At 42.1% G+C, this 15474-nt stretch overlaps 1 protein-coding gene across 1 annotated transcript in view; it reads left to right on the forward strand.

The window, feature by feature from the left end:
- The first annotated feature begins 2693 nt into the window (after positions 1–2693).
- Positions 2694–15474, forward strand: part of PPM1E (protein phosphatase, Mg2+/Mn2+ dependent 1E) — a 225692-nt gene continuing 212911 nt past the window's right edge. The window contains exon 1 of the mRNA XM_003272323.4: positions 2694–3337. Within this exon, the coding sequence (XP_003272371.2) occupies positions 2841–3337 (497 nt within the window). The 5' untranslated portion in view covers positions 2694–2840. The remainder of the gene's footprint in view (positions 3338–15474) is intronic.

Below are 15474 nucleotides of genomic sequence, written 5' to 3' on the forward strand. Positions count from 1 at the left end.
TTTCCCCAACATATATCACTTTCCTTTGAAATGTGGGCTGAGTCATAAATTAATGTCACCAATAAATGTCATCTAGATGAGGGAGGCAACTATGTTACAAAGTAGGAAGGCGTAGATATGAATTGTTACAGTTGACAGCTAAGTACTCTTGAACTAAATGTCATTATGTCAAGTTCTGAGATATTAAACAGTTGTTGAAATGTAAAATTGTGGACATTTAGGTTTGCAGCCTAAAAAGTTTTGTCAATCTTTTCTAGACATTCTGAAATGGAAATGAACAGGTGGATTGAAAACAAAGACAAATGAGTTTAAAGACTTTCTTGGCACCTCATAGAGAAGTTGCTCTACACTGGTTATGTTTTAAACAAAACACATATAAATACATTCAGCATTTCTGGAAACAGATTTATTAGATCTTTCCATTTACCTTTGGGAAAAAAATATAGAGGACTCAAGGCAATTACTCACTATATTCTTTCTATCATGTATTATTTAATCTTAAGCTAGGAGAGGAACTCTGTTTTACATGATGCCATAATGTACATTAGTGAGCTCAACCCACTTAATCTTAAAATAACAGTATCAGGTCAGGGATTTAGAACACAGTATTATATGAAGACAGTTGGCAAAGAGACTCCGTCTTCTGCCATTAATAACTGGAAATGATATTTCAGACCCTAAATCCAACTGAAACCCAGAAACAATACATAGAGAGGATGGGGTGGATAATTTGTGAGAATATATTTTTCAAAGTAGAGAAAGAATCACTATGTTTTTGCTGAATTATATGTTGCCATGGACATGGCAGTTTGCAGTAATGATGCTATCATCTATACAGCTGTATAACAACACAGCTTCTTTCTCTCCCACTCCCTCAGTAAGGCTTAAAAATAATAGGTTTGTGTGTAGTTTGGTAAGAAAATTAGAATCACTTAAAGTCATTTCAATTCCAACCCAAGAAAGGAAAAAAGAGACTTGAGGGGATGGGGAAGAAGATCAAACAAAATGTAGAAAAAATACATATTATTGGCTGGGCACAGTGGCTCATGCCTATAATCCCGGCACTTTGGGAGGCCGAGGCAGGCAGATCATCTGACATCAGGAGTTCGAGACCAACCTGACCAACAGTGAAACCCTGTCTCTACTAAAAAGACAAAAAATTTAGCCGGGCGTGGTGGCACATGCCTGTAATCCCAGCTACTCGGGAGGGTGAGACAGGAGAATCGCTTGAACCCAGGAGGCAGAGGTTGCAGTGAGCCGAGATCATGCCCTTGCACTACAGCCTGGGCAACAAGAGCAAAACTCCGTCTCAAAAAAAAAAAAGAAAAAAGAAAAAATACATATTATATAATAAAGTATAATATGCATTATGCAGAGACTAAAGAGGGGAGTCTTGGTTGCCTGAAAGCTAATGAGTAAAATCCATTGAAGTGGGTGAATCCAGTGAAAAGTCCTGGATTGAATCCTTGTTGCATCCCTTGCATGTGACCTTGAGCAAAGTCACCATGTCTTTAAGGTTCAGTTTTCTCACCTATAAAATGGAATAATTGGCCAGCGTGGTGGGTCACGCCTGTAATCCCAGCACTTTGGGAGGCTGAGACAGGCAGATCACCTGAGGTCAGGAGTTTGGGACCAGCCTGGCCAATATGGTGAAACCCCATCTCTACTAAAAATACAAAAGTTAGCCGGGGGTGGTGGCAGGCCCCTGTAATCCCAGCTACTTGGGAGGCTGACGCAGGAGAATCGCTTGAACCCGAGAGGCGGAGGTTGCAGTGAGCTGAGATCATGCCACTGCACTCCAGCCTGGGTGACAAGAGCGAGATTGTCTCAAAAAAAAAAAAAAAAAGGAATCATAACGGTAACGTCCTATATCTCAAGGGACTGTGGTAAGAATTAAAAGGGTGAAATCAATGTGTAAACTATGAAGCCCAATAGAAATAAGGTGTTATACAGACAATTGCACTATTGAATCTCCAGAGACAGAGTTGAGTTAAGGAAAAATGCACTTTCAGAAAGCTTTGGCGACTGAACGACCTGAGTTTTCCAACACCAAGGCTGGAAGTTTGGAGACCTTGAAACAAGTAAATTACTATTAATATAATAATTTTCAGTTCCCTTTTAAGAAACGAGAGTAACACCACTTTCTTCACAGAATCAAGTGAGAGAACCTATGCAAAGGAACTTATCACTTGGTAGGTATTTGAAGCTCCCTTTGCCTGAAAACTACTTATTCAAAGACTGTCTGCAACGAAAGGTGTTCACAGTGTGGTATCTTTCAAAACATACGCTAAGGCAAGGAACAGATAAGGAAACGGAAGTACATCCAATTGGGATCCAAGCAACCCAAGTGGGAACCAACAGCTAGACTTGGAGATGTCTTAGCTCACTCTTAACCACGTGAGGGTAGGGTATCCAACCAATAAAGACATTCAGAGTTGGAGAGCGGGCGAGTGGAGTGTCCTTTCAACTCCGCGGACTTGACGGGAGGGACCCTGCAATGCTTAATTAGAACCGGTTGCCATGGCGACAGTCTCTAGGCAGCGTGGGCTGAGCTCTCCGTAGGAATAAAGGGTGGGCCGCCGCTGGACCCTGCGCGCGCCCGCCACCAACTTTCCCTCCAGATCCGAGAGGGGCGGCGCGCTCCGCCCCCGGGCCGCGCACGTCGGTGCTCGGGGGCGCGCACGCCTGCGGGAGCCCTCTCCAAGCGACCTAGTGCTGATCGCTCGTGCCGGTGCGGCCGTTAACCGCCCTTGCGGGAGCCCTAGGCTCAAAAGCAGCCCCTTACTCTTCCTGGGCTTCCCCCAACCCCTTTCCCGGTCTGCCCTGGGGCATGAGCAGCGATGGCCGGCTGCATCCCTGAGGAGAAAACTTACCGGCGCTTCCTGGAGCTATTCCTGGGCGAGTTTCGCGGACCGTGCGGCGGCGGCGAGCCAGAGCCGGAACCCGAACCCGAACCCGAACCCGAACCCGAGTCCGAGCCCGAGCCCGAACCTGAACTGGTAGAAGCTGAGGCGGCCGAGGCTTCGGTAGAGGAACCTGGGGAGGAGGCGGCCACGGTAGCCGCGACGGAGGAGGGGGACCAGGAGCAAGACCCGGAGCCTGAGGAGGAGGCGGTGGAAGAGGAGGAGGTGGCGGCGGTTGAGGGTGAGGAGGAGGAGGAGGAGGAGGAGGCGGCGGCAACGGTGGCGGCAGCCCCGGGGCACTCGGCCGTGCCGCCGCCGCCGCAGCCCCAGCTGCCGCCTTTGCCCCTGCTCCCGCGACCGCTGTCAGAGCGCATCACCCGCGAGGAGGTGGAGGGCGAAAGCCTGGACCTGTGCCTGCAGCAGCTCTACAAATAGTTAAGTAGCTGGGCTCGGCTGGGGGTGGGCCCGCGGTCTCCACCGCGCCGGCCTCGGACGCGGCTCCCTCGGTCCCTCAAACTGCTCTCCTTTCTGCTCCTCTCCCCCGCACCCGCGCCTGCCGCCGCTGAAAGCGCCCCCGCTGCTCGGACCCGGGCGGTCGGCTGAGAGCTGCCCACGCCCGCCTCGGCCCCCACGCCTCCTGCCCGGCCTTGGAGCCGCTCTCCTGAGCTCCCGCGCCCTCCCGCCAGGCCCGGGCCCCTCATCCCCTTTCATCTCGGCCCCCAGCTTCTAGCTCCACTTCACGCAACCTTTCCCTTTCCTGCCTGGAAAGGTCCTTCCTCCCAAGCTTGAGCTCCCTCTTCTTCCCAGATTCCTTCTTTCTCCCGGAGGTTTCCTCCCACCCCAGTCTGTCTTTTCCCGGGCTGAGTGCCTTGTTGTTTGGCGGCAGAGAGACGCGACTCCTTTCTAGACTGAGCTGCGAGGTGCCTCCTGCGTAACTGCAACAACAATGATGATTATACCGGCCCCGTATCCAGATGAGAGAATGGAGTAGATTTTCCGTCAGGTGCTCAATGTTGAAAGTGAAGGGCTTCTTAGATGTTTTCATACAGGGAAGCCTAGTCTCTTAGTTTAGACATTTGACATTTCATAATTGAGGGAGGTGGGAAGGAATTGAGAGGGAAGGGTTAAGCAAAATTTTGCAAGCAAGCCTTCGGGTGAAAGAGCCATAATTCATTAAAGTGGAAAAGTCAGGCTGTTTTGATTAAATTGCAATTAGGTGCAGTATTTTCAGTCCATTAAGTAGATGGGGTGGGGTGGGGAGAAAGCAGATGGCTTAGCTACACAGATGAAAGTCTAAAATAGGAAGGTCAAGGCTTTGCCTTTTATCCCAGTTCTGGTTTTTATAGGCCTGAAATAGAAACGGTTTACAATTGCGTTTCTCAATGGAATTGTTCCGAAATAATGACAGAGGAGAATACTAGTAAGTCTCTGAAAACATTGGTAAACCTGGGAAGTCTTTTGCCATTCAGCTGATAGTTGTAATGAAAGGTGTTACTCTGGCCACCCAAAAAGTTTACTACTGCAAGATTCACTGTAATTAAGTTCAAACTAACTTTTGGGATTTTCTCAAAAGCCTAAATAAATGAAGGGCCTGGAAAATAAACCTGTTTTGTCTTCATCCAAGCTGATAGACACCTGATCAGATCATTCTCCTGTTAAGGCAGCAGTTTATCAGTAGGGGAAAATCATTTAACAAATCTTCTATAGAAGTGGACTGTGTTGATGTCTCATAATATAAGCTATCTAAAATTTAATTTTAAAATACTGTTCAATTACAGTATTACCTTCAATTAGCAAGGTAATGATGCTTTTTGAGAAACGTAAAATACAAAATGGCGTGTAATACCACCACCCAGAGATAAACAGTATTAACATTTTAGAGTATATCTGGTCTTGTGAACTATCATAGACAAGGGATTCTGAGATGTAATTTTTTACACTATTTAAAGATAAAGCTTCCTGCTTAAAATAAAATGGAAATGTTTGTTAAAGTAAAGGAATTTATCTTAGCAGCAGACTAGCTCTATTTTGACAGTTAATTCTTACCTTTACAAATGCAGTTTGCAGAATTAAACACAATTCAAACTTTAGAAAATGTCCAAATAAGGTCATTAGTTTAGTACAACCCTGAACATTTGCCATGTATGAAGTTTTTTTTTTTTTTTAAACTTATTTAAAGATGATGGCAAGAAGATGTGTGTTTTTTCATATAGAAGCGGCCAGGAGCGGTAGCTCACTCCTGTAATCCCACCTCTTTGGGAGGCCGAGGTGGCAGATCATGAGGTCAGGAGTTCGAGACCAGCCTGACCAACATGGTGAAACTGCGTCTCTACTAAAAATACAAAAATTAGCTGGGCGTAGTGTCGCGCGCCTGTAATCCCAGCTACTCAGGAGGCTGAGGCAGGAGAATCGCTTGAACCAGAGAGGCAGTGGTTGCAGTGAGCCGAGATCGTGCCAGTGCACTCCAGCCTGGGTGACATAGAGCAAGACTCCGTCTCAAAAAAAAAAAAAAAAAAAAAGCAAGATTAACTATGATATAGGTATAAACTAGAAAAAACTGAAATGATAAAATGGCCATCTAGTTGAGAACAGAAGTTTGGATTTGAAATAAAACTAGCAAAATTAAAGTTGGAAAATATTTCCCCTTAAATCAAGATTTCATCATTTATATTGTGTTTTGTACAGAAGTTGTTAATGTATTTTTATTCAGATATAAAATGGCTGGCTTGTTCATGTAAAGTATCTTTAAGGTCCTTAACAGGTTAAAAAAAAACAGTTTTTGCCGGGCACAGTGGCTCATGCCTGTAATCCTAGCAGTTTGGGAGGCTGAGGCGGGCGGAACACCTGTTTGAGACCATCCTGTCCAACATGGCAAAACCCCGTCTCTACTAAAAACACAAAAATTAGCCGGGCATGGTGGTGCATGCCTGTGATCCCAGCTACTCATAAAAGGCTGAGCCACGAGAATCGCTTGAACCCAGGAGGCGGAGGTTGCAGTGAGCCAAGATCCTACTGCTGTCCATTCCAGCCTGGGTGACAGAATAAGACCTTGTCCGCCCACCTTCCACTCCTCCACCAAAATAAAACAAAAAGTAAAAACACATTTAGCTGGGCATGGTGGCGTGAACCTGTAGTCCCAGCTACTTGGGAGGCTGAAGTGGGAGGCTTTCCTGAGCACAGGAGGTCGAGGCTGCAGTGAGCCACTGTACTCCAGCCTGAGTGACAGTGAGACCTTGTCTCAAAAAAAAAAAGTTACCTATGTTTTACTCCTTTCTCTAAGTTTAAATCCCCCAAGAGATTAAAATAATTTCAATGACAATCTGAGAATTTCTGAGCTTAAGGAGAGGCTGCCCTTTGAAAAGGTGGAGGTGAGAGATTTTATAACTCAGATAATTTGTAAATAAGGGTATAACTGATCTTACAGGAGATGTGAATATAAGGCTATCTGTGTAGTTTATATGGGTCAATATTTTGTATTTAATTTCTCTATACAATACTAGAGATAACATATATTTGTTTTAATCCAGAAGAAACAAATATTCTGAAGTCTTTTTTCTTTCCATTTTTTACCAGTAGCCTATCAGACAAAGATAAAGTCGTTATTAGAGCTATATTGTCATCATATTTTCAGAACAGTTGTTTCCTCAGTTATTCATTTAGTCTGGGTTGGACTTCCCAAGGGGGAAACCAATATCCCAAGAGTCTGGCACAGTTAAGTAGTTCCAGATGGCTTGCAGTAATAATGAGGGTGGACACTTTTAAAATGGCTTGGAAAAGAAAATCGCTGGTTATAGACACTAATAATTCAGTTACATTGAATTGTGTGAATCATTAATGACTTTGGATTAGGTCAGAAAATCATTAAACTTTATCTAATTTACAAATATATAAATGGAAAAATATATGGATGCATGTTATATAATACCAATTTTTAAGTTGCACATTTTTTTCTCATTCAAAAATAATAAACGTTCACATTTATTAAATAAAGAAGTGGAGAACATTCACATAAGCAAAAAGAGGAAAAATACCATTCATTGTTAATCATGCTTTCCAGGTTTTTCTCCTGCTTCTCAGGCTATCCCACTTCTTCTCTGTGAGCTTTTAATATTCTGCCTACCCCTTTAATATTGGTGTTCTGTCCTTGACCTTCTGTTGTCTGGTTGACTTATTTGTCCCTAGTCAATATCAATCTGTCACATGACTTCAGTTATTGTAGTTATGCTAAAGGCTCCCAATTCTATCTCCATCCTTTCTTTGACTGCCAGAACAGCTTTACCTAGATGTCAAAATCTCCTCAGATTAAACTGTCTAAAACAGAATTCAGTCCTCCAACCCTCTTTACGGCCCCCAAAACAAACAAAACCAAAACCTGATACTCTTTCTGGTGGGTCCATTCCTGACTTCTCCTTTCCCTGACTTCTCCTTTCACCTCTCACATTCAGTCAGATCTTGTTAATTCTACCTTGTAAATACCTCTTAAATATGTCTTTCTTCATTCCCACTGTCATTGTCATCTCTTGCCAATCTTACCCTTCTGCAATATATTTTCCCCAGTGTAGCCAAAATGTTTAATTGTCACACTGCTTAAACATTTTTACCCTTTACCCAGAGTTAGCCAAACTGTAAGGTTAAGGGCATAGTCGTCTACACTGCCAAGTCTGCCCAGGATTTCTGATCCTATTGTAAGGGGTAAGGGTGCAGCTACAAATTTCAAACGAAGATGCTACACAAAACCATCCTCACTTCTGACATCAACTGCAAGTTTGGGGGTTTCCCCAAACCACCCTCAGATTCAGTAATGCACTAGAAAAACTCATAGAACTCACTGAAAGCTATTATACTTAGGGATACAGTTCATTACAAAGACAAGCTACAAATTAGTCAAAGGAAGAGAGATGCCTAGGGTATAGTCGAAGAGGGTTGCAGATATGAAACTTCCATTGTTCTCAGGGAACATACCTTCCATACCCTCCCAGCATGAATGTGTGGATGTATGGAAATACACACAAGGTATTGCCCACCCAAGAAGTTCACCTAAACTTTGGTGTGTCTGGAGTTTGTGTTTTGTTTTTTAAAGAGATGGGGTCTCACTATATTGCCTACGCTGGATTCAGACTCCTGGCTCAAATGATTCTCTTACCTCAGCAGAGTTTTCATTGAGATTTATTGATTGTTTGCATGGTTGAACTCAGTTTCCAGTCTACCCTCTCCAGAGGTTAGGCTGATAGTATGTGCTTCAAGGGACCCATCATGAATAGTAAGAGTACTCATATTACTCCAGAAATTCCAGGGGCTTAGAGGCTACCTCCCAGGAGCTGGGGGCAACATCTGGACCTCTCTTTGGACAAGTTTTTTACTACACATCCTTCATCATCTATCTCTCTTTTGCCCTCTAGATAAAATCCAAAGGTAAGGGCTTATAATCTTACTTCATTAGTCTTATTTCTGGAATCACTATCCACCCACTTCATCCCAGCTCTACCCCTCCAGAAACTACACTTCAGCTATATTAAACTAATGTATTTGTTTGAAGGTATTTGTGTTATCTTTTGCCTCTGCACCTTTGCACATAGTATATTTTTCCTTCTGCTTGGAATACTATGTTCCCCCAATAGCCACTCCCAACACAATCCAATTTCTTACCCGTCTTTCAGTTCTCTGTTTAACACCTCTTCCTTGAGGAAGCCTTTGCTTACCGTCCTCACACTCGTAATGAGTTAGGGGTCCCTTCTATGTTCCTTTCCGTAATACCCAATGCCGTTCCTCTTGTAAGTACTTGGTTTAATTTATTATTTTTTGTCAACAAATATTTATATCTCTGTCACTAGACCAGAGGTCTCCAAAGTCAATTGCACCTAAAATACTTCATTTCGGCAAAGGAAGAAAACATTATAATCTGTTTGTGTATAACATATGAAATTAAGTGCTATAAATATTTGACATATTTATTGAGATTGGCAACTTGTTCTGTATGACGACTGATTTCATGTGAAGCATGGTAAATGTGGTATTCTGAGGGAGTGCAAATTCCATAGCTCATGGGGGTTGACCGTGGCATCCTTTCTCCAATTTTTAGGCCATTACAAACTATTACAGTTTATCTGTGCCTGAGTAAATAGATTTATGGATTATATTTCGTGGTTTTAACAAAATTAGCCCTCATGAAATGGAAAATTGGCTTTAAAAGTTCCTGTGAAGATGACTGGGCTTGGTGGCTCGTTCCTGTAATCCCAACACTTTGGGAGGCTGAGGCAGGCAGATTGCTTGAGTCTTGGAGTTTGAGACCAGACTGGGCAACATGGCAAAACCCCGTCTCTACAAAACTTAGCTCAGCTACTCAGGAGGCTGAGATGGGAGGACTGCTTCAGCCCAGGAGGTTGAGGTTGCAGTGAACCGTGATCATGTCCCTGCACTCCAGCCTGGGTAACAGAGTGAGACCTTGTTTCAAAAAAAAAAAAAAGTTTCTATGACAAAATCATGAGTTAAACATAATATCGATAATGCAAGTGTAAGAAATGTAAAAGTTAAGAGCTTATAGTTCTCTCACGCTTACTTACTACATATGAATTTGTATGGTCAACATATGTGTTTAAAAAATTTGTTTTGGTAACTAGCTATTTTGAGGTTAAACTTAAAAAAAATTCATGTTGATCCATGTAGATCTAGTTCTTTCATTGTAGCTCTACTATATATTATTCTATAGTATGACTATACTAAGATTTATCCAATCTCCTATTGATGGACATGTCAGTTGTTTTTAATTTTTACATATATATTAAGTTAATACTGACTGCTCTAATGGATACATCCCAAAATCTCAAAGGCTTAACATAATGTTAGTTTATTTCTTGCTCATATAGAGTTCCTTCAGTGGAGAAGGAGGAGCTGTGTTCTGTGAAGTCATTAAGGAACCCAGGCTGATGGAGACTCTGTCCTTTTTAACCTGTGGTTTCCAACGTTGCTCTAGGCGTCAACATTCATCCAGCAAACATAAGAGAGTGGAGAATGGTGTTTGAGGTATTTAAGGGCCAGTCCTTAGAAGTGGCATATATCACTTCTGTTCATTTTCCATTGGCTAGAATTCAAGTCATATGACACCACCTGGGACCTACATTTCCTAAAAAAGGGGGCTGGGAAATGAATTGCTGGCTTGGCAGTTAATTCCAAGAAACAACTCTACACTATGGACAAAGAGTACAAAATCTTGGTGGGTAGCTTGGTGGCCTCTGCCCTACAGATAATGCTAGTTTGGACATGTCTCCTTGTGCATATGTTCCTAGGTTTCTTGGGTATATTTCTAGAAGTGGAAATGTCAGATTAATATAGGTACATTTTAAATTTATTAGGTATTGCCAAATTGTTTTGTCCAGCAGTACTGTATGAGGAGTCTGATTTCTCTACGTTCTTGCTACCATTTGAAATGCCATACCGTGAAGCTTGTATTTTAACACAGTTGTGTGCCATTATTGCTACTGAACCATGTAGGAAAGAATGCTTACAGCTGAATATGATCTTGATTTAGGGCATTTTAGAAGAGGGCATTATGATTCCATAATGATTTATAAGATCACTATAGAAACATTACCATTGTTGTCTTTTATAGATGCCTAAAAGTCTAAACTGCCTAAAGTCCAATAGGAATATACTATGAGCCACATATAGTTTAAGATTTTCTATTAACCACCTTTTTAAAATTAAAAAGAAACAGGTGAATTTAGTTAAAAAAACTTATTTTAACCCAATATATCCAAAATATTACTATTTCAACATGTAATCCATATTAAGATATTATTAATAAAATATTTTATATTTTTATACCAAGATTTTAAAATCCTGTGTGTACTTTACACTTACAGTACATCCCAATTTAGAGTATCACATTTCAAATACTTAATAATTATATGGGGCTAATGGCTACCATAACACAATTTCGTTTTAGATTTGCTATTTTTTAAAAAAACCACAACTACAACAACAAAAACTTTAATTGTGTAACACATATCTAACCATTTTTAATTAATATTTAAAATTAATGAGGAAATATAACATTTCATATTAAATTAGAGACTGGCATTTCATATTGACATTAGAGCCACTTAGCTGGGTGCAGTGCCTCACCCTTGTAGTCCTAGCACTTTGGGAGCCAACCTGTTGCCCAGGCTGGAGTGCAGTGACGTGAACACGGCTCACTGCAGCCTCAAACTTCTGGGCTCAAGGGGTTGTCCTGCCTCAGCCTCTCAAGTAGTTGGCACTACAGGCTGCCATCATGCCTGGCTAGATTAGTTTCTTCTCTTTTGGTTTGTTTTTTTTTGTTTTTGAAACAGAGTCTCACTCTGCCACCCGGGCTGGAGTGCAGTGGCTCAGTCATGGCTCATTGCATCCTTGACTTCCCAAGCTCCCAAGTAGCTGGGACTACAAGCACATGCCACCATGCTTGGCTAATATATATATATATATATATATATATATATATATATATATATTTTTTTTTTTTTTTTGAGACGGAGTTTCACTCTGTCGCCCAGGCTGGAGTGCAGTGGCGCAATCTCGGCTTACTGCAAGCTCCGCCTCCCAGTTTCACGCCATTCTCCTGCCTCAGCCTCCCGAGTAGCTGGGACTACAGGCGCCCGCCACCATGCCAGGCTAGTTTTTTGAGATTAGAGACGGGGTTTCGCTGTGTTAGTCAGGATGGTCTCGATCTCCTGACCTCGTGATCCGCCTGCTTCTGCCTCCCAAAGTGCTGGGATTACAGGCGTGAGCCACCGCGCCTGGCAATTTTTGTATTTTTTGTAGAGATGAGGTTTCGCCATGTTAGCCAGGCTGGTTTCGAACTTCTGGCCTCAAGTAATCCGTCCACCTCAGCCTCCCAAAGTGCTAGAATTGCAGGTGTGAGCCACCATGCCCAGCCTACTGGTTGTTTTCTTTCCAGGTTTGTATAGGCCTATTCTCATCATCTTCTTTCTCTTTATTATTATTTTCCTTTTCTGCTCTCCCGTGAAAGGTAGAGGATAAGGGAAGAAAAAGAAGAAAGTATTCCATTCCCACATCCCTCTAGGTTGGCTTCTTATTTTATGTTTTTGTTGGTGTGTTTGTTTTGCTTTGCTAACATTTTCAACTAGCTATGGAAACGTTTGCAATTCTTATTACTGATTAGCATTCCAGAACTTTGTAATGAACATTTTTCTTTCTTTTTGAGACAGAGTCTCGCTCTGTCACCAAGCTGGAGTACAGTGACACGATCTCGGCTCACTGCAACTTCCGACTTCCTGGTTCAAGTGATTCTTTTGCTTCAGTCTCCCGAGTAGCTGGGATTACAGGCATGCGTCACCATGCCCAGCTAATTTTTGTATTTTTAGTAGAGACGAGGTTTCACCATGTTGGCCAGGATGGTCTTGAAATCCTGACCTTGTGATCCTCCCGCCTCGGCCTCCCAAAGTGCTGGGATTACAGGCATGAGTCACCATGCCTGGCCATTTTTCATGGATTTAAAACAGTATCCTCGTGAATTCTTTGAGAATATTGTGAACAATGACAAGTTTGAAGAATAATACTATATGAAGAGTAATGAACTGTTTAAAAGATTGAGAGTATCCTTAATTCTTCTTGTATATTTTTACTTAATACTCTGGTGTATAGCTCTGAGAAAGACTAGTTCATTACTACCTACTGTAGTTTAAGAAAGAAAAAGAACCAAAAGAATAATCTCCTGGTTAGAAGTATGAATGATAATTTTTTTCCTGGTGACTTGATTCCATAATGATTTATAAGATCACTATAGAAACATTACCATTGTTGTCTTTTATGGATTAAAGTATTTGACCTGCTTTTTACCACAAAGCACAACCTCTGGTCTTTGATATTTTTGTAGTTTCTTTTTTTCTTTTCCCGAGATGGAGTCTCGTTCTGTTGCCCAGGCTGGAGTGCAGTGGCCCAGTCTCGGCTCACTACAACCTCCGCCTCCCAAGTTCAAGCGATTCTCCTGCCTTAGCCTCCCAAGTAGCTGGGATTACAGGTGTGCGCCACCACGCCTGGCTAATTTTTGTATTTTAGTAGAGGCGGATTTTCACCATGTTGGCCAGGCTGGTCTGGAACTCCTGACCTCAGGTCATCCACCCGCCTTGGCCTCCCAAAGTGCTGGGATTACAGGCGCGAGCCACTGCACCTGGCTTATTTTTGTAATTTCTGGTTTTTTTTTTTTTTTTTTTTTGAGATGGAGTCTCTCTCTGCTGCCCAGGCTGGAGTGCAGTGGCACGATCTCGGCTCACTGCAACCTCCGCCTCCCAGGTTCTAGCAATTCTCCTGACTCAGCCTCCTGAGTAGCTTGGATTACAGGTGCGGGCCACCACGCCTGGCTAATTTTTGCATTTTTAGTAGAGACAGGGTTTCACCATGTTGGTCAGGCTGGTCTCGAACTCCCGACCTCATGTTTTGCCTGCCTCGGCCTCCCAAAGTGCTGGGATTACAGGCGTGAGCTACTGCACCTGGCCTGTAATTTCTTATTCACATTTTTTTATGTTGTGAATCTAAATACAAAAACTAAAATACTAGTAAGCCTGTTTTTTTGAGAAGTATATTGTACTATATGTGTGTGTATACACACACACACACATATAGTAAAAATACTAAAAGGCTAAAATGCTAAAGGGCAAGAATTAGGTTGTAAACATGTTCTTTGTGGAATCTAACATGTTATTACATAAATATAAGATGACAATCATTAAATTCAGCTATCACTGATTTTGCAAAAGGAATGATCTCTTAAGTTCTGGGATTTGATTTCTGGCAACTCTGAATATTTATTAGTTCAAAGTGGTTCAAGGCAGCTTATAAATAGTTTCATTTGTTACTTGGAAAGATATTGGTCCTATTATTCACAATATACTTATATATAATCAGAGAAACAAAAATATTTTCAGCTTTTTCGGGGTCACATGGAAAGTTAACTATACATCTAGAAACAATTTTCAGTGTTTCAAAACAAAAACAGTTTTGTGTCTAATAAAAACCCTTTGCCCAGGATATTCTCTCATCTTGGATTGATAAATATCTTTCTGTAAGAGTTAATAATGTAAACTTGCAGAGGGTCAGCATTGTCTACACTCAAAATACCAATTGTACAGGTATGAATAGTAGATATCTGTTCCTGTTTCTCTTGCTGCTATGTACTATATTCAGTGAGACCTTGTTTAGACATTGTTTTATATTTACTACCTCTTTTAATCATCATAAAAATATACGATAAAGATTTTTATCATTAACCTGTTTTGCAGATGAAAAAGCTGAGGCACACAGAATTTAAAGAACAAGTTTTCACCATCAGCAGTGTCACCAGGACATTAACCTAGGCAGTCAGACTTGAGAGATTATAATTATGATCTTCATTTTATGATTCTCATGCTACATTATAAACATTTCCTACGGGGAAAAATTTCAATGCAAATGTAGAAATTGAATTTTGATTACTGCCATTTGCTTAGTTCAGGCTTTTATCACTTCTTGCCTTGATTACTTTAGTAGCCTCCCAACAAATTTCCCTGCCACTGGTCTTTTTTCCTTTTAATCTAGCTTCACTGGATTTTCCAGCATTATTGAACTCACTATGGTTGTCTTTTAAAATTTTTTATTTATTTATTTATTTATTTATTTGGAGATGGAGTTTCGCTCTTGTTGCTCAGGCTGGAGTGCAATGGCACGATCTCAGTTCACCGCAACCTCCGCCTCCCGGGTTCAAGCGATTCTCCTGCCTTAGGCTCCCGAGTAGCTGGGATTACAGGCATGCGCCACCACGCTGGGCTAATTTTGTATTTTTAGTAGAGATGGGGTTTCTCCATGTTGGTCAGACTGGTCTCAAACTCCCGACCTCAGGTGATCTGCCCACCTTGGCCTCCCAAAGTGCTGGAATTACAGGCATGAGCCACCATGCCCAGCCTAAAATTTATACTTATTTATTTATTTAGAGACAGAGCCTCACTCTGTTACCCAGGCTGGAGTGCAGTGGTGCGATCTTGGCTCACTGTAGCCTCCACCTCCTAGGTTCAAATGATTCTCCTGCCTCAGCCTCCCAAGTAGCTGGGATTACAGGTGCCTGCCACCATGCCCAGCTAATTTTTTGTATTTTTAGTAGAGACGGAGTTTCACCATGTTGGTCAGGCTGGTCTCGAACTCCTGGCCTCAAGTGATCTGCCCACCTCAGCCTCCGAAAGTACTAGGACTACAGGCATGAGCCACTGTGCCCTGCTATTTTTTAAAATAGAGATGGGGGTCTCCCTATGTTGCCCAGGGTGGTCTCAAATTCCTAGGCTCAAGTGATCCACCCACCTTGGCCTCCCAAAGTGCTAGGATTGTAGGTATGAGCTACCTTGCCTGGCCCTTACCCTGATTCTCTAAAGATATGTTATTTCCTGTGTTTCTGCCTTTGTAGATGCTGTTTCTTCTCCAAAGAGCATCTGCTTCCTTGACTAACTAGAATAAACCTTCCTTTGGAGGCGGATAGGGTGGTTGGATTTTTACTCTATCTCCCACCCAAAAAAGTATTTTGTTCAGGCATTACCTATAGATAAGAGCCGTC

The sequence above is a fragment of the Nomascus leucogenys genome, chromosome 14 (genome assembly GCF_006542625.1).
Source record: "Nomascus leucogenys isolate Asia chromosome 14, Asia_NLE_v1, whole genome shotgun sequence".
NCBI lineage: Eukaryota > Metazoa > Chordata > Mammalia > Primates > Hylobatidae > Nomascus > Nomascus leucogenys.